The 20,250-nt window shown below is 38.4% G+C and overlaps 1 protein-coding gene across 1 annotated transcript; it reads left to right on the plus strand.

The window, feature by feature from the left end:
- Window positions 1-6,337: 6,337 nt before the first annotated feature.
- Window positions 6,338-19,987, plus strand: LOC104401235 (receptor-interacting serine/threonine-protein kinase 2-like). Its single transcript, XM_010018194.1, has 11 exons — window positions 6,338-6,489; window positions 9,332-9,485; window positions 9,685-9,840; window positions 9,982-10,130; window positions 11,928-11,977; window positions 13,151-13,312; window positions 14,055-14,140; window positions 16,248-16,316; window positions 17,072-17,240; window positions 18,214-18,366; window positions 19,665-19,987. Exons 1-11 carry the CDS (start codon window positions 6,338-6,340, stop codon window positions 19,985-19,987), a joined length of 1,623 nt encoding a protein of 540 aa, XP_010016496.1.
- The last annotated feature ends 263 nt before the right edge of the window (window positions 19,988-20,250 follow it).

Below are 20,250 nucleotides of genomic sequence, written 5' to 3' on the forward strand. Positions count from 1 at the left end.
CCAAAATAGTGTGGCATGAGTGTTTGAGGAACCAATTTTCTTCAACAAAAAAGAAGCCTTAGTTTAACTGCAAATCTATGAAATGGACACCATAACTTTGTATCTTGAAGTATCCCATTACAGTAGGCAAGTATTGTGCCTGTTCAAAATCCTGTCTTCTAAAGCAGCACGATTGTATCATTGGCTGCACTCAAGCACTCTAGCTTAGGTTTTATAAAGGTGAAATACAGAGCATCTGAATCCCACAAATTTGAATCCTACAGCATTTTAGTATTCATATCCTGAAAAACACAAGGTGCTGAGGAAACTGCATCTAAGAACCTACCTACCTCTTTGCCAAATGTTATCCTGCACAGATGCTCAACTGGAATAACCAGATTGAGAAATGACGATGGGAACTCTTCTGAAATTATCACAGGGTAGTATTTACTGAAAATTCATCAGAGGCTTTGGTATTTGGGTCATCTTAATTCTTCAATCTTCTGGTATTGCGTCATTCTTTTATTGTGTGTACTCATTCTATTAGTGCTTTATTTTATGCTGTGGCCCTTTAATGCTGCTTGTTGTAAAGCTCCCATTTTGTTTAAAATTTGATTGTAATTGGGTTCAGTTTCTGTAACTATTATGAGGGAGAGACTTATAAACCACTCATGTCTTAAACCAAGTTATCCTTCAGGCATCACTATTATTCCTACTTTCAGGATGTTAAGATGTTAAGAACATGTTTGTGTTCCCTATGTGCTCTCTTAGCTTGTGAGTGAGCCACAAAACCAAGGTTGAATTAAAAAAGCATATGTTCCAGTTCTTCCATTGCTATGGTTAGGTTTTTAAAGACCTTCTTCAGACACTTTGAGATGTTTAGGTATGGTGGGGTTTTACTGTTCATTCTTCGTCATTTCAGAAGCTCAGAGTTTTGTCTTCTGAATGAAATAAAAAATTGTCTTTGGGGTTTTTGAGATCCATGGGTCTTCTGTGAAAGACTTTGGCTGTCATTTAGCATGAACAAATGTACATATGAGAAAAAACACACTGCCTCTGGGTTCTTCCTGCAGTTATAGTTGAAGGCTGTCTGCTATGTGCAGTTCCAATCCTGCTGTGATGTCTGGATTTGCTCACTAAATAAGGAACACTCATACAATGGTCATCTTAAGTGCTCTTCAGATTACCTTCCTATTCATTTTTGCTTCCCCTTGTATATGGCAACAAGTGCACTCAGTAGTATTTCTGTTAAGACCTCAGTATACTCCTGTCTGTGATGATAGCACACAGTCTGCAGGCATCAAGCAGCTACTGGTTTTGGCAAGAGCTGTCTGTATTTCTCCAGTATGTGTGTATTTAGGTATCTGTGTGGCAATGAATGAATCCTATGCTTAGGATATTAGAAAGATTCAATGTCTGTCTTACCCATTATCCCTGCTGGAAGATTGTAGACCAAGAATTACCTATAAAAAAACGAACCAAACCAAACAAAAAAAAACAACAAAAAAACCCCACCAAACAAAAAACCCAACAACTTTCTGACAGTCAAGCTAAACTTCAGTTTTCTTAGTTTTGACTAATTACTGCACAAGAAAGCCCCTGTGTGAGCTTACAGTGTTTTTTTCCCTTGTCCATTATTCATGAGCTTTCATATTATTTGAGAGGCTTTAAATATCTCTGGATAAATTATGTGTAAGTAAAATACTAACTGATTCTTTTCAACTAACATGTTCAGTAATAATGATGTTTAATTAGTTCAGACCTGCACTGCAAATTGGCCTGTATGTTTCTGGTTTCTCCAAATATGGATTAAAATCAAGCTTTATAGTTTTATACTAAGATTTTTTTAAGCTGAAATTAATAGTCAAAAGGAGTAAACAAATGCAGGATTGTTCTAGTACTCTGCTTCCTCAGCAAGTGATATCTAAAAATACAGAAGTACCTAAGAGTACTTTAAGTGACAAAGAATTTCTGCAAAATGAAGTCCTTCAAACTGTCTACAAAGCTCCCCCTAAGAAGTTTATTTAATTAGTTGTAAGGATTTTGAACAGCTATGATTCTACTGCAGTGCAATCTGAGCCTGACAGGCTAATACCTTAAGCATAAGAAAACATTTTTAATGTACTTTTTACAGAATTGTGCTCTATGGACACAAATGAATGAGCTGTTGATAAATTAAAGCTGAAGGGAGTAGGATCCTATGGCCACAGCAACTTAACATGCTTTTACCCTTCTCCAGGACTGTTACAGCCCACTTCTTTTACCTTTGCTACTTTAGCTCCCTCATACTAATTTCACTTTTGAAGGGGTGTGCTATCAGGGAAAATTGATGCTGGTCACACAGGTACAGCTGTCAGGACACAAAACATTGTGTATGAAGGCATACTCCACACTTCCTGCTTGTGGTGTGCTTTCCCTCAGGCCACAGAGCCCTAGCCACGTGATTTCTAGATATAAGGGACTTTCCCATGATCATAGGAAGATTAGGTAACTGCCCTACTGCTTGTTCCCTCCCTGCTGGGGGGTTAGGACTTGATCCAAACCCAAAAGAAGTCTGATGACAATTTCACTGACTTACATGGGCTTTTGAAGTCAGACTCTATAAATAAAGACAGTCTTCATGGAGTGGAAAGTTTGAATAAATGGGACTGACTGAAATGACTGCTTTCTCTTAGTCTCCAACCTGCATCCAGCAGCCGCATCAACCTTCAGCATGAATGTATATGTTGGAGTCCTAGCAGGAACACATTTAAGCCTCATAGAGCTTTCACAAAATTAATGATCCTGGACTTTTGGCATTTTCTAGCCCAGCCTCCTGCTCAAAGCAGGACTACCAGCAGTGCTGGATTGGATCAGCCATGGCTTTGCTTTGCTGAGTCTAGAAAACCTTAAATGATAGACTGTGTTTTTTTTCCAAGTATGTGGCTTGAACCTCTGAAGTAGAGTCATCTGCCTATGCCACTGGTTGTTATCTGCCACTACTTAGAAGCTGGCTCTTTATAACTGACCTTCAAGCAGCTATAGGCTTTTAGCAGACACCCCCACAGCCTCCTTTTCCTGACTAACCAAGACTGGCTCCCTCAACCTCTCCTTGTAAAATATATGCTCTAGGGTGCCATCTTGGTAGCTGTCTACTCCATCCTCTCCAGTTTCTCAACATTTTCTTTGAACTGAGGGCCCAAACTTGACTACAGTACTCCAGATGAAGCCACACCATTTCTGAGTACTCATGCATAATGGCTTCTCTCACTCTGCTGACTGCATTTCTAATGTAGCCCAGTATGCAGTTTTCCCCACTTGTGATGAGAGCACACTGCTGGTTCACGATCAACTTCCACAATAATCCCTACATCCTTTGCAGGAGGACTACTTGACAGCCAATTGATACTCACTTCTTTCCAGCCTTATATATATATTACCCCTGTGTTTACCTATCCTCTAACCAGAAAACAGCTTTACAGCTTTTCCCGCCCCACCACCCCCACCCTCCTCCTGTTGTAAGGTCAGCTTGACTTAAAAACTTGTGCTGTTGGCTTGATCTACTGCAGAGGTAAGCATCAGCTGCACAATCTGCTTCCAGGTCCCCACACTTCCATGTTCAGGCTGTACCTAATGTGGTGGTTTTCACTGTTATATGGCTTTTCCCCTTGGCATACCTCATTGTGGAAAAAGCAGCTATCCAACATACTTTTCTGTAATCTCTCATTCATTCATTACAGGCAGATAACAACTCAGCTTGTGAAAACTCATCTGCAGTCATGAAAGAGTTACAGTTTGTATGTCCGAGCAGGAAATTTTAGATGCGTGCAGGCAGCCAATAAAAGGAGAGATCAACAGCACAAGCTGACTCACGGTTAGGAAAGCTCCAGTTGTGTTTGAATGCAGTTCACAGCCGACTTGTACTTGGTATCTCCAACAGTTTCACCCCATCATTCCATAGTTTTTATGCCCATATTTCCAGAGGTAAGTTGATTTTTGTTTCCGATTTCTTTTCCTGAGACATCTGTATATTAACATAATGTAGACTTTCTCTTAAGGAAAACATCTTTGCTATGAATTACTCTTTAAAAAATTACCTTTAAAATTAGAAACTTGAAATAAATAGCATTATAGCAGTCTCCCTCCTGCCCCTGACTGCCCACCTATGGGAGAATAACAAAGCTGTCTGAGACTTTGTCTTACTAAAAAATAATACAAAACCCTTCATTGCAAAGGTCACCTAAGAAATACTGGGGTTGTGGTTTGACAGTGAGTTTCTAAAAGAGTCTAGGAGAAAAAACATTTGGAATAGTAGGACTAATGGAAAAAATGGCTTTGGTATCAAACTTTCACTCTGGGGGGCAGAGACAGACTTTGTTAACTGTAATTCCATGACAGTCCCCTGTTCCTTGATTACTCCTTCCTACTGTTTTAGGTAGCACCCTGGATAAACAAAAGGTTTCTTATTTTAGGGTGAAACTCTTTCGGACATTATCAGAAAAGTTGAGGTGTAGAAACAGATGTACAAAATCAGACACAGAGACAGTGGTACTTGGCATGTCATGATTTGTAACAGAGAAAGATTGAAATGGTTTTCATTTTGTTTTTAGAAAATATCCAGTTAAATTAGGTTTTTCAAATCCAAATCAGCAGCTGATGGCTAGCTCTTATTTTTATCTAAGGAGCCACTTAGCAAGAATTAAAAAAACTGTTATAGTTTTACTTGATTCAATTTTAAATACAGATATTTCAGGAATGGTTTAGATCCTACATTCATTGCTTGATCTTTCTTGTAGTATGTTTGGAGTTGAGTAAATTCTTTTGGCTATTTAAATGACTATTTATCATAGTATATAATAAAAACGAGACATAATTCTGCTCCTGCCAGCTATTTGATTACTTCCTTTATATTTAGGATTAGTAGATCTGTGTGGTCTGTCTTTGCAACTTTGAAGGATAAATGGCTCATTTGGAAATCTATCTTCATTCAGAGCAATCTTTTGAAATTTTATGAAACTCTTAACCTGTCCATTATCCTTCTACTATACTGGATTTATTCTTTAAGGAATTCTTTAAGTGAAGCACCTAAGGCAGCTATTGCTTTCAAACTACAATAATCTAATAAAAAGCAAAAAGTGCAACTGTGTTTTCCTATCAGAATCAAATATTGCTAGGGCTGAACTGGTAAATCGGCTGCTGAATTTTTATCTGTGTTTTGATTGTGGTTAGATGCAAAACTGAACTTAGTACCCCTATGATTGTGACTATGCCTGCATGGCACAGCTGAAATACTGAGATTAACTGAAAAAGGTTGCTTGTGAGCTAGAAACAGTTCAGCCATGAGCATAGGCTAATATTTCTTCAGGTTTTTGTTTCTATTACACCCATTGAGAGCAAGTGGTGTGCTCAAAGTCAGAAGACTTTCAGGCCCTCTGTATCGCAGGACCTCTTTTTATAGAGTCTGTCTTTCAGAAAGACACAATTCACACTCAACAACCCTTACTGCTTACTTCAAATTTTTGGCACTGTTTCTTCAGTTCTCTCATATGTTTCCTTTTCTAGTTCTAGTCTACATGATCCTGAAGGGAATATTCCAGTTCTTCTGACTCACTGACCACTGATCTTGCCGTAATCCTTACCAATGGTTTTATCCCATCTGTTTTCTTAGCTTGCTTGTTTTTCTCTTTCACCACTGACTTTTGGTTTCCTCTTGTTCAATGAAGCTACACAGATGTAATAAACAACGTTACTCATGTAGTAACACAGTAGTGCTTTGCAGAGGTTAATTCTAATCCATCAGTATTGCCATGCAATGTATCAGACATTCAAATGGCCCTAGAGAGGTATTGTACAGAAGGAGTATGGGCCCAATTAGTGGCTGCTATAAAGACAAAACTCCATTTAGTAGAATTCCACCATCTTACATGTTGTAATAAGGAAGATATGCAAGAATGATGTAGAACACACTGACATGAGTTACTGAATAATTGCCTTTTTTTAAGAGAAGCAGGGAAGCTGTATTTGTCCACATGTAACTAAGGTACTAGTTTGTTGTCTACATAATGTAGTATCACTTTAAAGTCACATTTTGTATTATAAACATTTCAAAGTCACCAGATGGAAACAATAACGAGCAATTAATTAGCACCTTGCAGCCTCAGATGGCAAGCTATGGTCCAGACACTCCTTTGCAATTAGTGTGTTTTTCCTGTCTTTATAAGGAAATTCTGACACAGATCACCCTGTTGGATTAGGGTGATAGTTATTTGGGAAGTAAGGGGTGGTGCGACTTCACTGTGCTTTGGTGATAGTGACAAAATGTAGTTCTTAAAACTTTTTTCTTTTCTGACATTTTTTCCCTGAAGCCAGACATCAAGAAATGGCTAAATCATTACCTGTGGTAGCCCAGGAAGATTTGGATAGCTTTACCTTGACCAGGACAGGCTCAGGCTTTGCACTCAAAGCTTTTCATATTTCTTGGAACACTCACATCTCTGTGAAGCTACTGACCAGCCAGGACACTACAGAGAGGTATGTGTCTTATTTGGCCAACTAACCACAGATGGGCAGCCCAGACCTGCAGTGATGGCACCAGAACGAACCGTGGATGCTCAGGATCATCAATCCCTAAACACACCTCCATTCCTAGAAAACACAGAATCACAGAATGGTTTGGGTTGGAAAGGCCCTCAAGATCATCTAGTTCCAACCCCCTGCCATGGACAGGGATGCCTCAAACTAGACCATGTCGCCCAAAGCTCTGTCCAACCTGGCCTTGAACACTGCCAGCGGTGGAGTATTCACAACTTCCTTGGGCAACCCATTCCAGTGCCTCACCACCCTCACAGTGAAAAACTTCTTCCTTACATCTAATCTAAACTTCCTCTAGTTTAAGTGTGAACCCATTACCCCTTGTCCTACCACTACAGTCCCTAATGAAGAGTCCCTCTCCAGCACCCTTGCAGGCCCCCTTCAGATACTGGAAGGCTGCTCTGAGGTCTCCACGCAGCTTCTCTTCTCCAGGCTGAACAGCCCCAACTTTCTTAGCATGTCTTCATAAGGAAGGTGCTCCAGCCCCCTTATCATCCTTGTGGCCTTTTCTGGAGTTGCTCCAACAGCTCCATGTCCTTTCTATGTTGAGGACACCAGAACTGCACACAGTGCTCCAAGTGGGGTCCCACAAGAGCAAGAGTAGAGGGGCAGGATCACCTTCTTCACCGTGCTAGTCATGCTCCTTTTGATGCAGCCCAGGATACAGTTGGCCTTCTGGCCAAATTCTGACTAGCCAAGAGGTAGTTATAGTGAGAAACAAGCTCTATGGTTTTTTACAAATATTTATAAAAGTAGACCTTAATCCTGAAGTCATTAATTATCTTTACTATAATAATGTCTACAAATCTTGATCAGTTAACACTCAGCATGCTATGGTATTACATCTTTCTGGCGGTCCCTGAAGAGATCTCAGTTGAAATTAATCTAAAACAGCATGTACTGGTGAAACAGTAGAGAAATGGGAGGAGAGAGGGATAATGGTCGGGGCTACAGGGCAGTGAGATGTGTACATGTCCTAATTATGAAAATAAGTGACGGATCTCAGCCTACTGACCACAACATTCCAGTCCGCAGAAAGTTTCCAAGAATAACCACAAGCTACTTTTGATGAAGCAAGACCAAAGCACTTTAGGGAATGGGCTGACCGGACTGTTCATCAAAAAAGGAATGTCCGATGTGCATCTACGAACTAGTTACTCTTGTTAACCAAGAGCACTGCCATTCAGGTGGCTTTCGTTAAAAGCAAAATACAAATGTGTCCTACTCAAATACATTGTGTTTCATTTTTTCTCTTATAAAGGCAGAGAAAGAAAAAATGGTATTTCATATAAACATTTTTAAATTAACAGTTTACTTTGTCAGTGAGACTTCAAAAACAAAATGCTGCCAGATTTTGGGAATACAAATATTAAGGGTTTTGGGTTTTTTTGTGGTTGAGGGGAGGATTGCTTTTTATTTTTTAGACTATAGATGTCCAGCAATTTTGTAATCTGAAACAAAAGTGATTTGTTTGGCAGCTTGTTTGAAGGAAAAAGTTTCCTCCATCCCCTATTCACATTTTCTTTAAATCAAACAAACCAACCCCAATCTAAAATAGTTAAAATCACAGTTAAAATTTCCTTTGCTTTGAATGTGCTATCCTGATTGGGCAACTTTTCACTCAGACTTGCTGCCTTAAACTAAAGCCACTGTTTTGCTTTTCTCTCACTTCCTAGCATAATAATCTCTTGTTTACACCACACAGTGTTTAGGAAAGCTGGGACAACAAATTATGTTTCACTCTGGCTGTAAAATTCTTAACTATGTGCCCATGATAAGTATTTAGGTTTGTGGAAATAAGTGTTAAAACAGGTGGGGCCGTGAAGTATTTCCAGTGATTAGTTTACAGGCTTGTGAATCAGCACAGTAAGTATGAGAAACTGAGCCTGAAGTCTCAATGTAAAGGCTGGTTCGAATAATGAGAATGAGCTCCAGGTCTGCTGAGATCAACTGAATTTTTAATTAATTTCAATGAAATTTTAGCTTACAAGTACCACCAAGTAGAGATAATCAGACCTTTAAAATCAAGCATACGATTAACAAAAATTGAACCTGTAGCAAAAGTTATTTCCATGAAAGTGCACAACTAAATTGATAGTTTAGTGTTTTCTGTGCATGAAGAAGTATCTGTTTGAGGTCTTTAGAAAACAAAGCTTTATTGTTTCCATAATGAGCAAAGCAAATCTTTGCTGTTCTCTGTAAATAAACTCTGTTTGAATCCAGGTCTACAATCCAATCACAGCTGAGCTTGAATCAAATTTGGCAAAGTCACTAGAGTGGTACTGCTTACATCAGATCTGAATTTGGCTTCAGTTTTACATCAAGCTATGACATGCTATATCATGTATCATTTATAGAATATGGTCCCATTACATAAGCATGGAAGATCATAATTTCCTTGTAAATGTGGATCTTGCTGATAGCAAATGGATACAATTCCTTGGGAACAGTCAGGGGAAAAAACCCTTGATTTTTCTTTATCTAGCATTTAATTTAATTCAGCTTTCTCCTGCCCTTTCTCTTCAATCCTGCTTTAAATGGTGCTCTGATGTTCATATTAAGCATCCAGAGGTCTTTCACATTATACTAGAAAATTTCACTACACAAAAGATTGCTTCATTTTCTTAGAATTGTTTGGAAGATGATATAATAATGTTTTATTGGTAGAATTTGTCTTCAACCATATGGTTGTCTCTCATTTCCATACCCTACACTCTCTCATTTGTAGCTGCAATTCTCTTCAGTCTAACCTGCCTCTACTCCTTCTTTTGCCTTTTTACAGGGAGTGGAAGTTGCTACTTCAGGATATAGCAAGTGTCAGATGCTATGAGTCTGAACATCTTCTGCCTCCTCTTGGGATTTACCAATACCATGGACTTGTGGGGATAGTGTCTGAATGGATGAACAATGGATCCCTCCATTCACTCATCCATGAGGTACATAAAAGAAGGCATCTTTTATGTGACAAAATTAATGACAAGGTCAGCCAACAGAGATCAGTCAGCATGTAAATTATGAACAGTAGTCATAGCCAATCTGTCTTTAGCTTATGTACTGTACTTTTGTTTATTATCAAATGGATATGTGATTTGTAACAATTTCACACTACCAAACTCTGTATTTTGTGTTACTTAGCACCAACTGTACCCAGAACTTCCATTACCCTTACTCATAAGGATCCTGTCGGATGTGGCTGAAGGGCTGCATCACCTTCACAATCTTGGACCTGGTTTCTGCCACTGCAGCCTGAAACCTTCCAATGTGCTTTTGGATACACAGTACAGAGCCAAGGTAGGGCCTTCTACTTTTAGTCCATTCATGTCAAATCCAGGGATTGTCCTATTGTTGAATATATTTATCCCAATGGTCAACATTTAATACCAAGGTTTAAGGAATTGTTACTAAAATTTACTTTTTCTCCCATCTCTCTAGATATCAGATTATGGTCTAATCAACTGGAGGAAACAGCAACTGAGGTCAGACCTGCAGAACTGCAATCAGAGAACCTGCCAGGATTTAGTGTACTTCCCTCCTGAAATCCTTGGAGGTGGCCTTCCTTCCCAGGAAGGTGATATTTACAGGTGAATGACATTTCTAGGTCATACCTTGTCCTTGCTATCATATAATGTTGCTGAATTACTTATTTTTAAAGACACTACAGTAAGAATAATGCAGCAGGATAGTATTCCACATTAGGCCAATGACAGCAGTGAATTAAATGTGAAATTCCCATACCTGATGAATAATATACCAAGGTTAAGAACTGTGCCCAAAGTTCATCATGTAAATATTTATATAATGGACCTAAATGTTTAAAAAGTATAACATAGCTGCCAAAACTCTCACATACAGTTAGAGACCTATTAACTACTTCACATGGTTTCTAAGTATGAACTATTGTTGGCTTGAGTTTCAGGAAGAACTGTTTATACCTAGATGAGGCCCAGGTAAAAGTAAGACCTTTCTCTCAATAATGTCCAGTTAAGACCCTATGGAATCTCTGCTGGAATAACTTACTGAGCCACTCAAGCATTCATTCTTTTTAAAAAAGTGATTTATACAAAGGAGGATTACCTACTGCCACATGACCCTTTTGGATATGTTACCTGGTCTGTGATTGCCTCAATAAATGAGACAAGCTCAAATTGCAACTCCTGTCTGTATGGACATACATCTCTACAACCAGCACACAGAGTCTGTGGACTAATATTATAAATAACTTGTAAGCATGACCACACAGCTGCTTTCAGAACTTTTATGGAAGCAACAAAGCTTTCTTTGTTGTCACACAGGCAGGCTCTAAGATGAGTCAAATAATGCAAACACTTGAGGATACCTATAAATGATGTGACTAACCTGACGTTCATAACACAAGATTTGTGTGTAGGAAGAGTGGAGCCTTACTTTCAGGTAGCATAATCCATTTTCTAACATGTCATTCTTAAATAATTTTAGATGTTCAGATGTGACTCAATGCATGTGATAGGTGCATGTCTAGACAGTGGTGCAACAGAGAAAACACAAGTATGTGTCATATATGAAGTACTAAGTACATGTAAGTTACGTGTATGTCCATATTACATTAATACTTTCCTAGAGGTTATTTAAGTAAAAGCACTTTTAGATTTTATGTGGAAAAAAGGCACAAGAGGGGGTTCTTTTAAACACTTTAATTCAGCACTATAGCAAGATACATGAGTAAGCAGATGTGTTTATCCTAGAACTGCTATTCCCCTGTTGATTGCTTTGCTTCTAACTCATCTGTAGCCTGATTTCTCTCATCCAGTAGCCTCTGTGCTTCTGCCTCTGATTTTGCAGATTTTATACCATCTGATTTGTGGGTTGCATATTTAGATCCATGGTATCACTGGAATACTTCCAAGGATGCTAGGAAAGGAAAACGTTATTTGGAGCCCTATCAAAATTTGCTGAAGAAAAAAGACACACAGTGGGTTAGAATCAAGTTTTTGGTAGGTTAATTGGTGTGTCTGTCAGTACTTGTTGAAAATCCAGCTCTTTCAGCCACTATTTAACTTACTTTAAAACAAAATTGATAAAGAAAGGAAAACAGAAAATTCCAAAATTCGGAAGAACAAATAGAGATAAGGTGGTAACCTAAAATGTAATTCTAATTAATCCTATGTTTTTAAAAAAAAAAAAAATCCGATTTACTATTTTATAAGAACAGCTCAGTTAAAAACAGGAACGTATTGCAGGAAAAAGGATCTCAACAGATTAGGAAAGGATAGCCTTTGTCTTGAAAAACTCTCTCTTAAACCAGTAAACTTGCTTTTGGCAATGAGAATATAAATACAGATTGCAAACTAATGAATGGTATTTCACTGTTCTTTTTTTGTTGTTTTATTTTTTTCCCCAAGTTTTGGAATACTCTGCTGGGAGAGCCTAAGCAGACGAAAACCTTTTGAAGGTATTTATCTCTACTGTTCGTGTCAGACTTTGTGTTGTCCTAATCTTCTCCACAATTCCTTCATTGCAGGGAAATTCTGATACAAAGAGCACTGTCTTTTCAGATATCCCTTTGCCTTCTTTTATTGTTACAGCACAAAGTTCCATGTTACAGGATGTAAAGATTAGAATTCCTCAACACGCTCTCAGTGTTTCCAAAGCAGCTTATCTTTCTGAAGGGTAAAGGCATAGCTTCTTACCCCAGTTTTAGCATATCTCTGTGCTTGCTGAAGCACTCGGTTACTGAGATGGGTTTTCCACTTACCTTTACTGAGAAAGAAAAAGGAACATTGTAGTGACAAGCAGCTACCTGGACAAGCAGAATGTTAATTTTTAAAGTTGCCATAAATTTCAAATCCTGATCAAGAAATGCCAGTTCATGCTGAGTTCTCTCGAGTAGGCAGGGAATCTTACTTTCTTAGATCAAACTGTGAACCCTTTTAAAGAACTTAATTTGCCAAGCACTGTGTAATAATTATCACAGTCTAGGAATGATCCCTGTTTCATGGAGGTGGAGATCAATGAAAGTATTCTTTGCTATGGGCTCCATTCTGCATTGCAAAACTGATGGAAGGACTCCTGTATTTTACAGGCTAAGGACCTTTAAAAACTACTGCATAGAACAAGATAATAATTTTCATGAAGCTTTTGGCTGCCATCTTGTGGCTATACAAAATAATTTTTTTTTTTTTTGTACAACAGGAGTCATATTGTTGTAATTCAGGTGTAAGGCTTTATATAAAATTGTGCTGAGAACATACCATAATAATTACATGTATTCCTGACATATCTGTGCATGTAGTGTACAATGCATATTTACATGTCTATTTGTGATTTGTCATTTAGACAGTTCTTTATCCTGAAATGTCCTGTTGCAGTAAGTAGGTAAAGGTTACTACTAGTATTTGTTGCTACTACTACTTATTACTACTACTACTTCTAGTAATTATTACTACTACAAGGTTATTTACTCTTGTAAATAGCATATCTATTTGCAAGATTGTTAATACATTTTTGCTTATTAAAAAGCAGTCTTTGTTTTAAAATACAGAAATTAATTTATACTGAATATAATCTTAAGAGAGTTCTGAGTTTTTTAATATCTTTTGCAGTGACATTTTCCTATAAATTGCAGGTCAAGCAACCCCCCTGGAAGTTCTGACAGGAATCTGCAGTAGTTTACGGCCTGGCATTTCAGAGAAGTTTATACCAAGCAATTTGCCTGAGAGGAATAGACTGTTGCACCTTATTGCTCTGTGCTGGCATCAAGAACCAGATTGTAGACCACGTACTGCCGGTAACATTCAGGATTTGCTTTCTTTGTAAGATCTGTAATGGAGATAGTCTTGCTGGGAACATTGCTCTAGCACTCTAAATCATTGACAGCGAAGTGGAAGTAGTCTTTTGACCATCAGAGTACTACAGATGTTTTTCTTAACTGAAGCTTCCTACCAGAAATGGCTTACTTTGCTCCAAAATTGTGTATAGATAAAGTAAAAACGAGTATAAATAAAGGAAGGGATATTATTAGCAGTATATATTAGTTTAACAAAGATCTACCTGTCTTCAGCATTTCTTGATTCCAATGTATATCCAGTTCCCTTTGAAGTGTGCTATCATTGTTTACTTTAGTAGATTATGTTTACCATGTTTCAAAAAGATAGCCAATAAATGCTAAAATTGTGATACTTGAGGACTTCTGAGTAAATTTGCAAAGCTGAAGTGCTGAGGAAGTGATATGCACATAGCTTTCTTGTGATAGATTTGTACATTCATGTGTAAAACCATAACAATTACGTTCACTACCTCTGTATGAACATTTAAGAAAATGTGATTTTAATGTGACTGTAACTATTCTTTAAGATCAGGTCAAAAAGAAAATTAAGAGGAGATATAAGATGGAAGTTGTATTAAACTATTTTCATCTAGTTCATCTAGCTACTCAACATAATAGTAGTTAGTTGCAATCTTCTGATGCCTAAATAGATACACACTTTCATATACAATGTGGTATTTAAAGTGATTTATTACCCTTGCAGAATGTGTAGACCTTCTAAATGGAATTTTGGCCAGTATTAATAAGGAGGCAATTTCCACTGCAATCTACAATCTGATGGATACAAAGGTTAGTGCAAAATTAAGTTCTTTTATCCTCCAAGGACATGATTTGATTCTTTCCATTGCAATCTTTGTAGTCCAAAACCAGAAAAGGCTTTGTCTTTCCTGTTTTATTGGGCATGCCAGAGGGCTAGGAAGTGCCCTGTGGCACTTCATGTTCATTCAGGAGTTGTAGAAAATAGGTACTGTGAGGTTCTCTAGAAACTACATCAATTGCTACCTGGGATTATAAAAATATGCTAGCTTCTTTCTGGTCACCAGCTGTAGTCAGACTGGTGACCAGAAGCTCATGTGAGTGAGAACAAATATCAGCCTCGGGTAGATCAGATTAGGGCTAGAACCAAGGACAATTTTTGTCGTATATACTGGTTAGAAGACATTTAGTTCAAAATCTGGACAGTGTTTGTACCTCTTGTAGCAATACTAGTACCAGCACTTTTCTGTATGCTTTACTGCTTCTAAACTGACATGCTTAGGCACAAGACACTGCTTGTCACAGGGTCTAAGAGGGTTCCCTGATCCCACAGGAATGGTCAGGGAATGGTCAACAACATTGCCATGGGAAATCTGGCACAAATCTGACTGCCACAAATATAGCTATATCATATCTAGCTGACTTAGTCATAGTGGGGAAGCTAGTGACACATACTTCAGCCCTTGAACAAGTATTCTGACTCCATCTGGATTTATACAACCCATGCTGTGTTGTTGATTTCATCACTGTGCTTATGCAGAGTTGTTTATGTTAATGAACCCTGGACTACTTCTACATGTCGCAATCACGCTCTGGGATATAGAACAGATGATCAATGTTTTAACAGGTGGCACAGTTATAGTCCAAGTCATATTGGCTACTGTTGAAGTTTATTTAGGCTTTTACTACAAAATATTCCATAATCTACTGCTTCCATCTCCCTTGAGCAAGCTTTTATTTTTCTATTTGATAAATAAGCAAAGACCACTCTTTATCGTTCGAACAACTGAACTGATAATATGCCCAAAATGACTGTGAAAATGCTATTGAGGATTCTTGAAAATGGATTTATTCCTAAGTGTTGAAGTATAGAAATACCATGGTTCAGACCCAGCCAGTAACAGTACCATACAGCTGCTCACTCTCACCTGTCCCCTCCCCGAGGGGATGGGGAGGAGAACTGAAAGAACTTAAAACCCATGGGTTGAGATAAGAACAATTTAATAACTAAAGTACAAAATACTACTACTACTACTAAAGGAAACAACAAGGGGAGAGAATATAAACTAAAAGGGGAAAGTAAAAACACAATAAACTCAAGTGAGGCACAATACAATTTCTCACCATCCACTGACAGATACCCAGCCTGACCTGAGCAGCAATCAGTCCCTCCTGGGTGACTCCCCTCAGTTTATATTCTGGGCATGATGTGCTGTGGTACAGAATAGCCCTTTGGCTAGTTTGAGTCTGATGTCTTGTCTTTGCTTCCTCCTTGGTTCTTGTGCCCCTTGTCACTGGCACAGCATGAGAGACTGAAAAGTCCTTGATCAGGTTAAGTGCTACTGAGCAAGAACTAACACATCAGTGTGTTATCAGCATTGTTCTCAGACTGAAGCCAAAACACAGCACTGCACCAGCTACTAGGAAGAAAATTAACTCTATCCAAGCTGAAACCAGAACAAGAAACTAAAAAGTAGTTTAACAAATCTGCTGCAGATGTACAAAATGGAAAAAAGTGACAAGTATTGCCACATCCTTATTGCAGTTTGGCATACTAAACACAGGACACACTTGCTGTTTGGATGCTTAAAGGAAAACATGTTACAGCAAGTTCAATATCTCTCTCTCCGTCTCTCAGTATAGGGCTATTTTCTCCTTCCCCTGCATGATTCAAACCAGTGTTTTATAATAAATTTTAAACAGCAGAAATAGTAACAGGGTAGAGTTTTGGGCCCACTTACATGTGTTAAAATGCAAAATTGCTCTGTGCAGTTCACTGTTACTATATATCCACGTACCTTAGACTATAATGTATATTGTCAGTATAAATTATTAGTGTCAGTATAAATTCTTGCTCCTGGCAACTGTGAATTGAACAATCATATGTATTTACTGGAGTTACTGTGCTATTTTCTTTCAGGAGACAGCACTTAATGCATGCAAAGGTTCAGAAATATACACATTGCAGACAGGCATATGCAATTCAGAGGTAAGTATATGGCATGAGAGTACTTCATAAGCTGCTTGTTTTTCCTGACAGCCCTCACAATGTGTAATACAAACACTGTGGGGAAAAATGTCCCTAACCCTTTTGGTCTCTAACCAGGATAACGCCACCCAGTTAACAAACAAACCCCACTGTTTACATTCTTACAAGCAGCTGACTCTTGCAAAAATAACCTCTTCCACTTAAGAGTTGCTTTGAACCTCTCCTTCTTGAAGGGGTCCTAATGAAATTGCAAAAATCTAACCTTTCTTGTAGTGTGTTCAAAATGATGTCTGGAAAAAATCTTAGTCTGAATTCTAGCATTTTCAACCAGTTTTCTTAGAGCAAGGCCAACTGTTTTGTGGTAACTCCAAAATACAGGTAACTCCCATTTTTAATGTGATTCTGCACTTGTGGCAGGCCTGCCGATATTGAAAGATGCAGAGAGATAACTGATGCTCACATGGCTGGATCAGAGCTAGTTTTAAATGGGTCAAGTTCTAGTGACACCCCAGCTGCAGAAGCAACCTAGGACTCCAGTAAACCCTAGGACAGTTAGTCTATGGATCTGTGCTGTCACAGTGACCCAAGGTAACTAGCTAAAATTGAATTAAGTACATCTGTAGGCTCAACAGCTGCATATCCAGCCTGCCCTGCAATGTGATACTCCTGCCTTACACTCCATGAGAAAACTGCTCAGAAAAGCTTCTGGAACAAACGTTTCAAAGATTATAATTCTCCATTTTGATCTTTTTCAGGTCATCTGTCCACATAAAACCCCCCACTTAATCAGCAAGAAAATTCCTTTTCTAGTGCCAAGCTTGTCAACTATTCTACTTGGTAGAAATGCAAACAATGCAAGAAGAGAAAATATTCTCGAGACGGGTCTGTTGAACACTATCCCACAGAATGCAACAACCAAGAAAGGTCTCTACCTTGAAACATATTCAGGTCCAGCTATTCTAAGAGAAGGATAAATTTTACCAGTTTTCCATATGCAAATGTTATTTCCCATGTAAAATTGTCCCTTCTCATACTACAGCTGTGCCCTCTACTAGTATCATCTGAAGCATGAGTTTGCTGCAGAAAACCAGGGATGCCATAATATCTTTCATTAAGTGTATTTAAGTGTAAAAGCCTTTTTTGCTAATATTTTTTTAGAGCCCTGACCCATAATATACAGCTGCCTTTCCCTTGCACATCAAATACTTGACAGAATAAGTCTCCCCTGGGAACAACACTGCCTTGTGCTATGAGCAATAACTGTTTTTTTTTCTAATTTGTTAATAAAAAAAGGAGATATGTTTTAAGAAGACTGTGTTGGATGGGAGCTTTGAGCAACCTGGTCTAGTGGAAGGTGGCCTGAGGCAGGGGGTTGGAACTAGATAAGCTTTAAGGTCCCTTCCAATCCAAACCAGTCTATGATTCTTGGTAATTATCATTCCTATATGAATAGCTTTCTTTGCCTTTCCAATGTGGATTTGTTCTACCAAAGCATTTAAATTTATATCAAGAAGAGATGTATTTCTTTAAAAACTTTTTCAGTACTCCTGATGCCTTTAAACTTGATACTACAGTTGAGCCATAGGAAACCAATTAACTTATAGCAACATCTGCATTTCCAAGCATGTTAGTTCTGATCAATAGTCAGCCAGACTTATCAACAGAATAGAATGTTCCATAACTTCAGAAACTAATTCTTACAGACAGTTTGAAAAAGTCAGATGTGTGTAGCAACGTATGCCAAAATATTCCTCAGAAAGGCCCAAAGAACAGCTAGCAATAAATAAGTGCTCTCAAGTCAGTCTTCAGTTGCAGTCTCTTCTGCAGTGGCTGACATGTATAATGTTCTGTCATTCAATTCAAGGGTCTTATCTTACTCATCTCAAACTTTTCCTAGATCACCCAGGCTCTGACAGTAGAAAACCAAATTCCTTTTGCACAATTCCCTTATCTGGTTCAACTGCAATCAAAGAAAGCAGTGAGCATAAAGACCCAGCATTGGCTCTGAAGCACACAGCACAACCTGTGCATCTTGAACAAGCAGTGACAGGTAAGACACCACTTTCAGTTTGAGGTGGCAGTATTCTCCTTGGGCAGATTTTAGTGATTAAATTGTTTAAAGTTTGGAGGACATGGATCTCTCTAAATTCTGCGCATATTTTCAGGTATTTAGTCTAATAACTCCTCCAAACTTGATATAAATGTCTCATGGGTCAATTTGTGTATAGCTGCTCCTGCATTCTCAGAAGTTCAAGCACTGGCCATCAAGAACACTGGCTTGTTTGGGTCATATTCACACTGGTTCTGAAAAGACAGCAATAAAAATACAAACAGTGTAGCATACAGTGAATGTGAAACACATCAGTTGCTTATGTCTAAAATTTATTTAATTTTAATCTGTGTATTTTATACCTCCACAAAAGTAGCGACTGACTACCAAAACAGGGAAGCAGGAGGAGAGGGTACCATTCACTTCCTTACTTACATGGTCTCAGTTCTTCCTATTGAACAAAGACAAAGAAGGCTGGCTTCTGACTTGTGAAACCTTCCTCTGCCTGTAGCTTTGTGAGTTGTTCTCTAACTTTTTGCAAGCTGGACTATGATGGTTCTCACAGCTAGCTGGCCGTTTTTCTCTTCTTCAACTTACTTCCAAAGTTAATGTAATTTCTGGATAAATCAACAGACTAGTTCATACAGGAGAAGTTCACCACAGATCTCTACTGGCAACAGTCAAAAATCAGAATGACTGAGGCATGTTCTCCAAAACAATGGCTTTCAGTTATTAATTTTCTCTTGGTGTATGGTATTGACTGTACACTAATGTCACTATCAAGCATTCTAATCGGTTTGTGAAGAGACAGAACTGAAAGCTCTTGGCTGCTTTGCAGTATTTACTTTTGTTGCTAGTTTTACTTTGACATATATTCAAGTTCCCAGTTTCATGCTACATGTTTCAAACAATCCTGCTATCCTGAATAACCTATTATTTATCCTTCCACTTTCTACAGGACAAAGTTTCCTCACCTATGTGGAGCCAAGCTACTTTGCATAATGTTTCATACAGGTGCTAGATGAATAGTGCAAGACCTGAAAATCTCCTTCCCTTACACAATCTGAGCAATTAATAACCTTTAGAAACATTTATCTTCTGTAATCATATCTTCATGAGTTTCAAACAAAAAAAAAAACAACCCACATTGGACTAGTTTTGAACAAAGAATGCAAATAAACTACCTTTTCCTTTCCCCTACTGAGTTTATATTTCTAGTGTTGATGGTATCACTTGCTAAAAACTTCAGGAAGAAAAAAGCACTCAGTTTATCTCATTTTGTTTCCTTTTCACTCAAGATCCTCGCCGCAAAGGAAACTGCTGTCAAATACTAGCCTGCCAGAGACAGACCATACTGAACTGCATGACAGAAGGACGCCTCAACCACATCCTTGATGTCCTTCGCTCACAGCAAATGTTGTCCCGAATGGATTATGAAACAATTACTTCTTACCCCACAGTGACTGGCCGTGCTCGGGCATTGTTGGACACTTGCCTTTGTCTTGGAGAGAGGGCAGCCCAGGTGGTAGTGACTGTACTTTCAGTAACCAAATGTAGTCCTCTGGGACAAGGCAGCCATTGCCCAGACTGTCCTGCTAAGGGGAAAAGGCTCATGTTGTGACTTTTTTTTTTTTCCAGTTTGTTACATGCATCAGAGCACTGGTAATTTGTAACGGCAATGATTCATGTTAATTCCTCATAACCCATTGAGTGAAGTCACTTCTTCCTATGGTCCATGATTTTAGTCCGCTAGTGGAAAAAGCTAGCTGGATTAAAAGGTCAAGTCAACCACTGCCTACAGAAATTAGCAAGAGTGGTGTAACAAATTCTAATTTGGGCCTCAGAGCTGTGAGGAGTGCAGTGCGTGCCTAAGCAAACACAGTG

This window comes from Nestor notabilis, unplaced genomic scaffold, assembly GCF_000696875.1.
Source record: "Nestor notabilis isolate BGI_N333 unplaced genomic scaffold, ASM69687v1 scaffold13407, whole genome shotgun sequence".
In the NCBI taxonomy this organism is placed as follows: Eukaryota; Metazoa; Chordata; class Aves; order Psittaciformes; family Psittacidae; genus Nestor; species Nestor notabilis.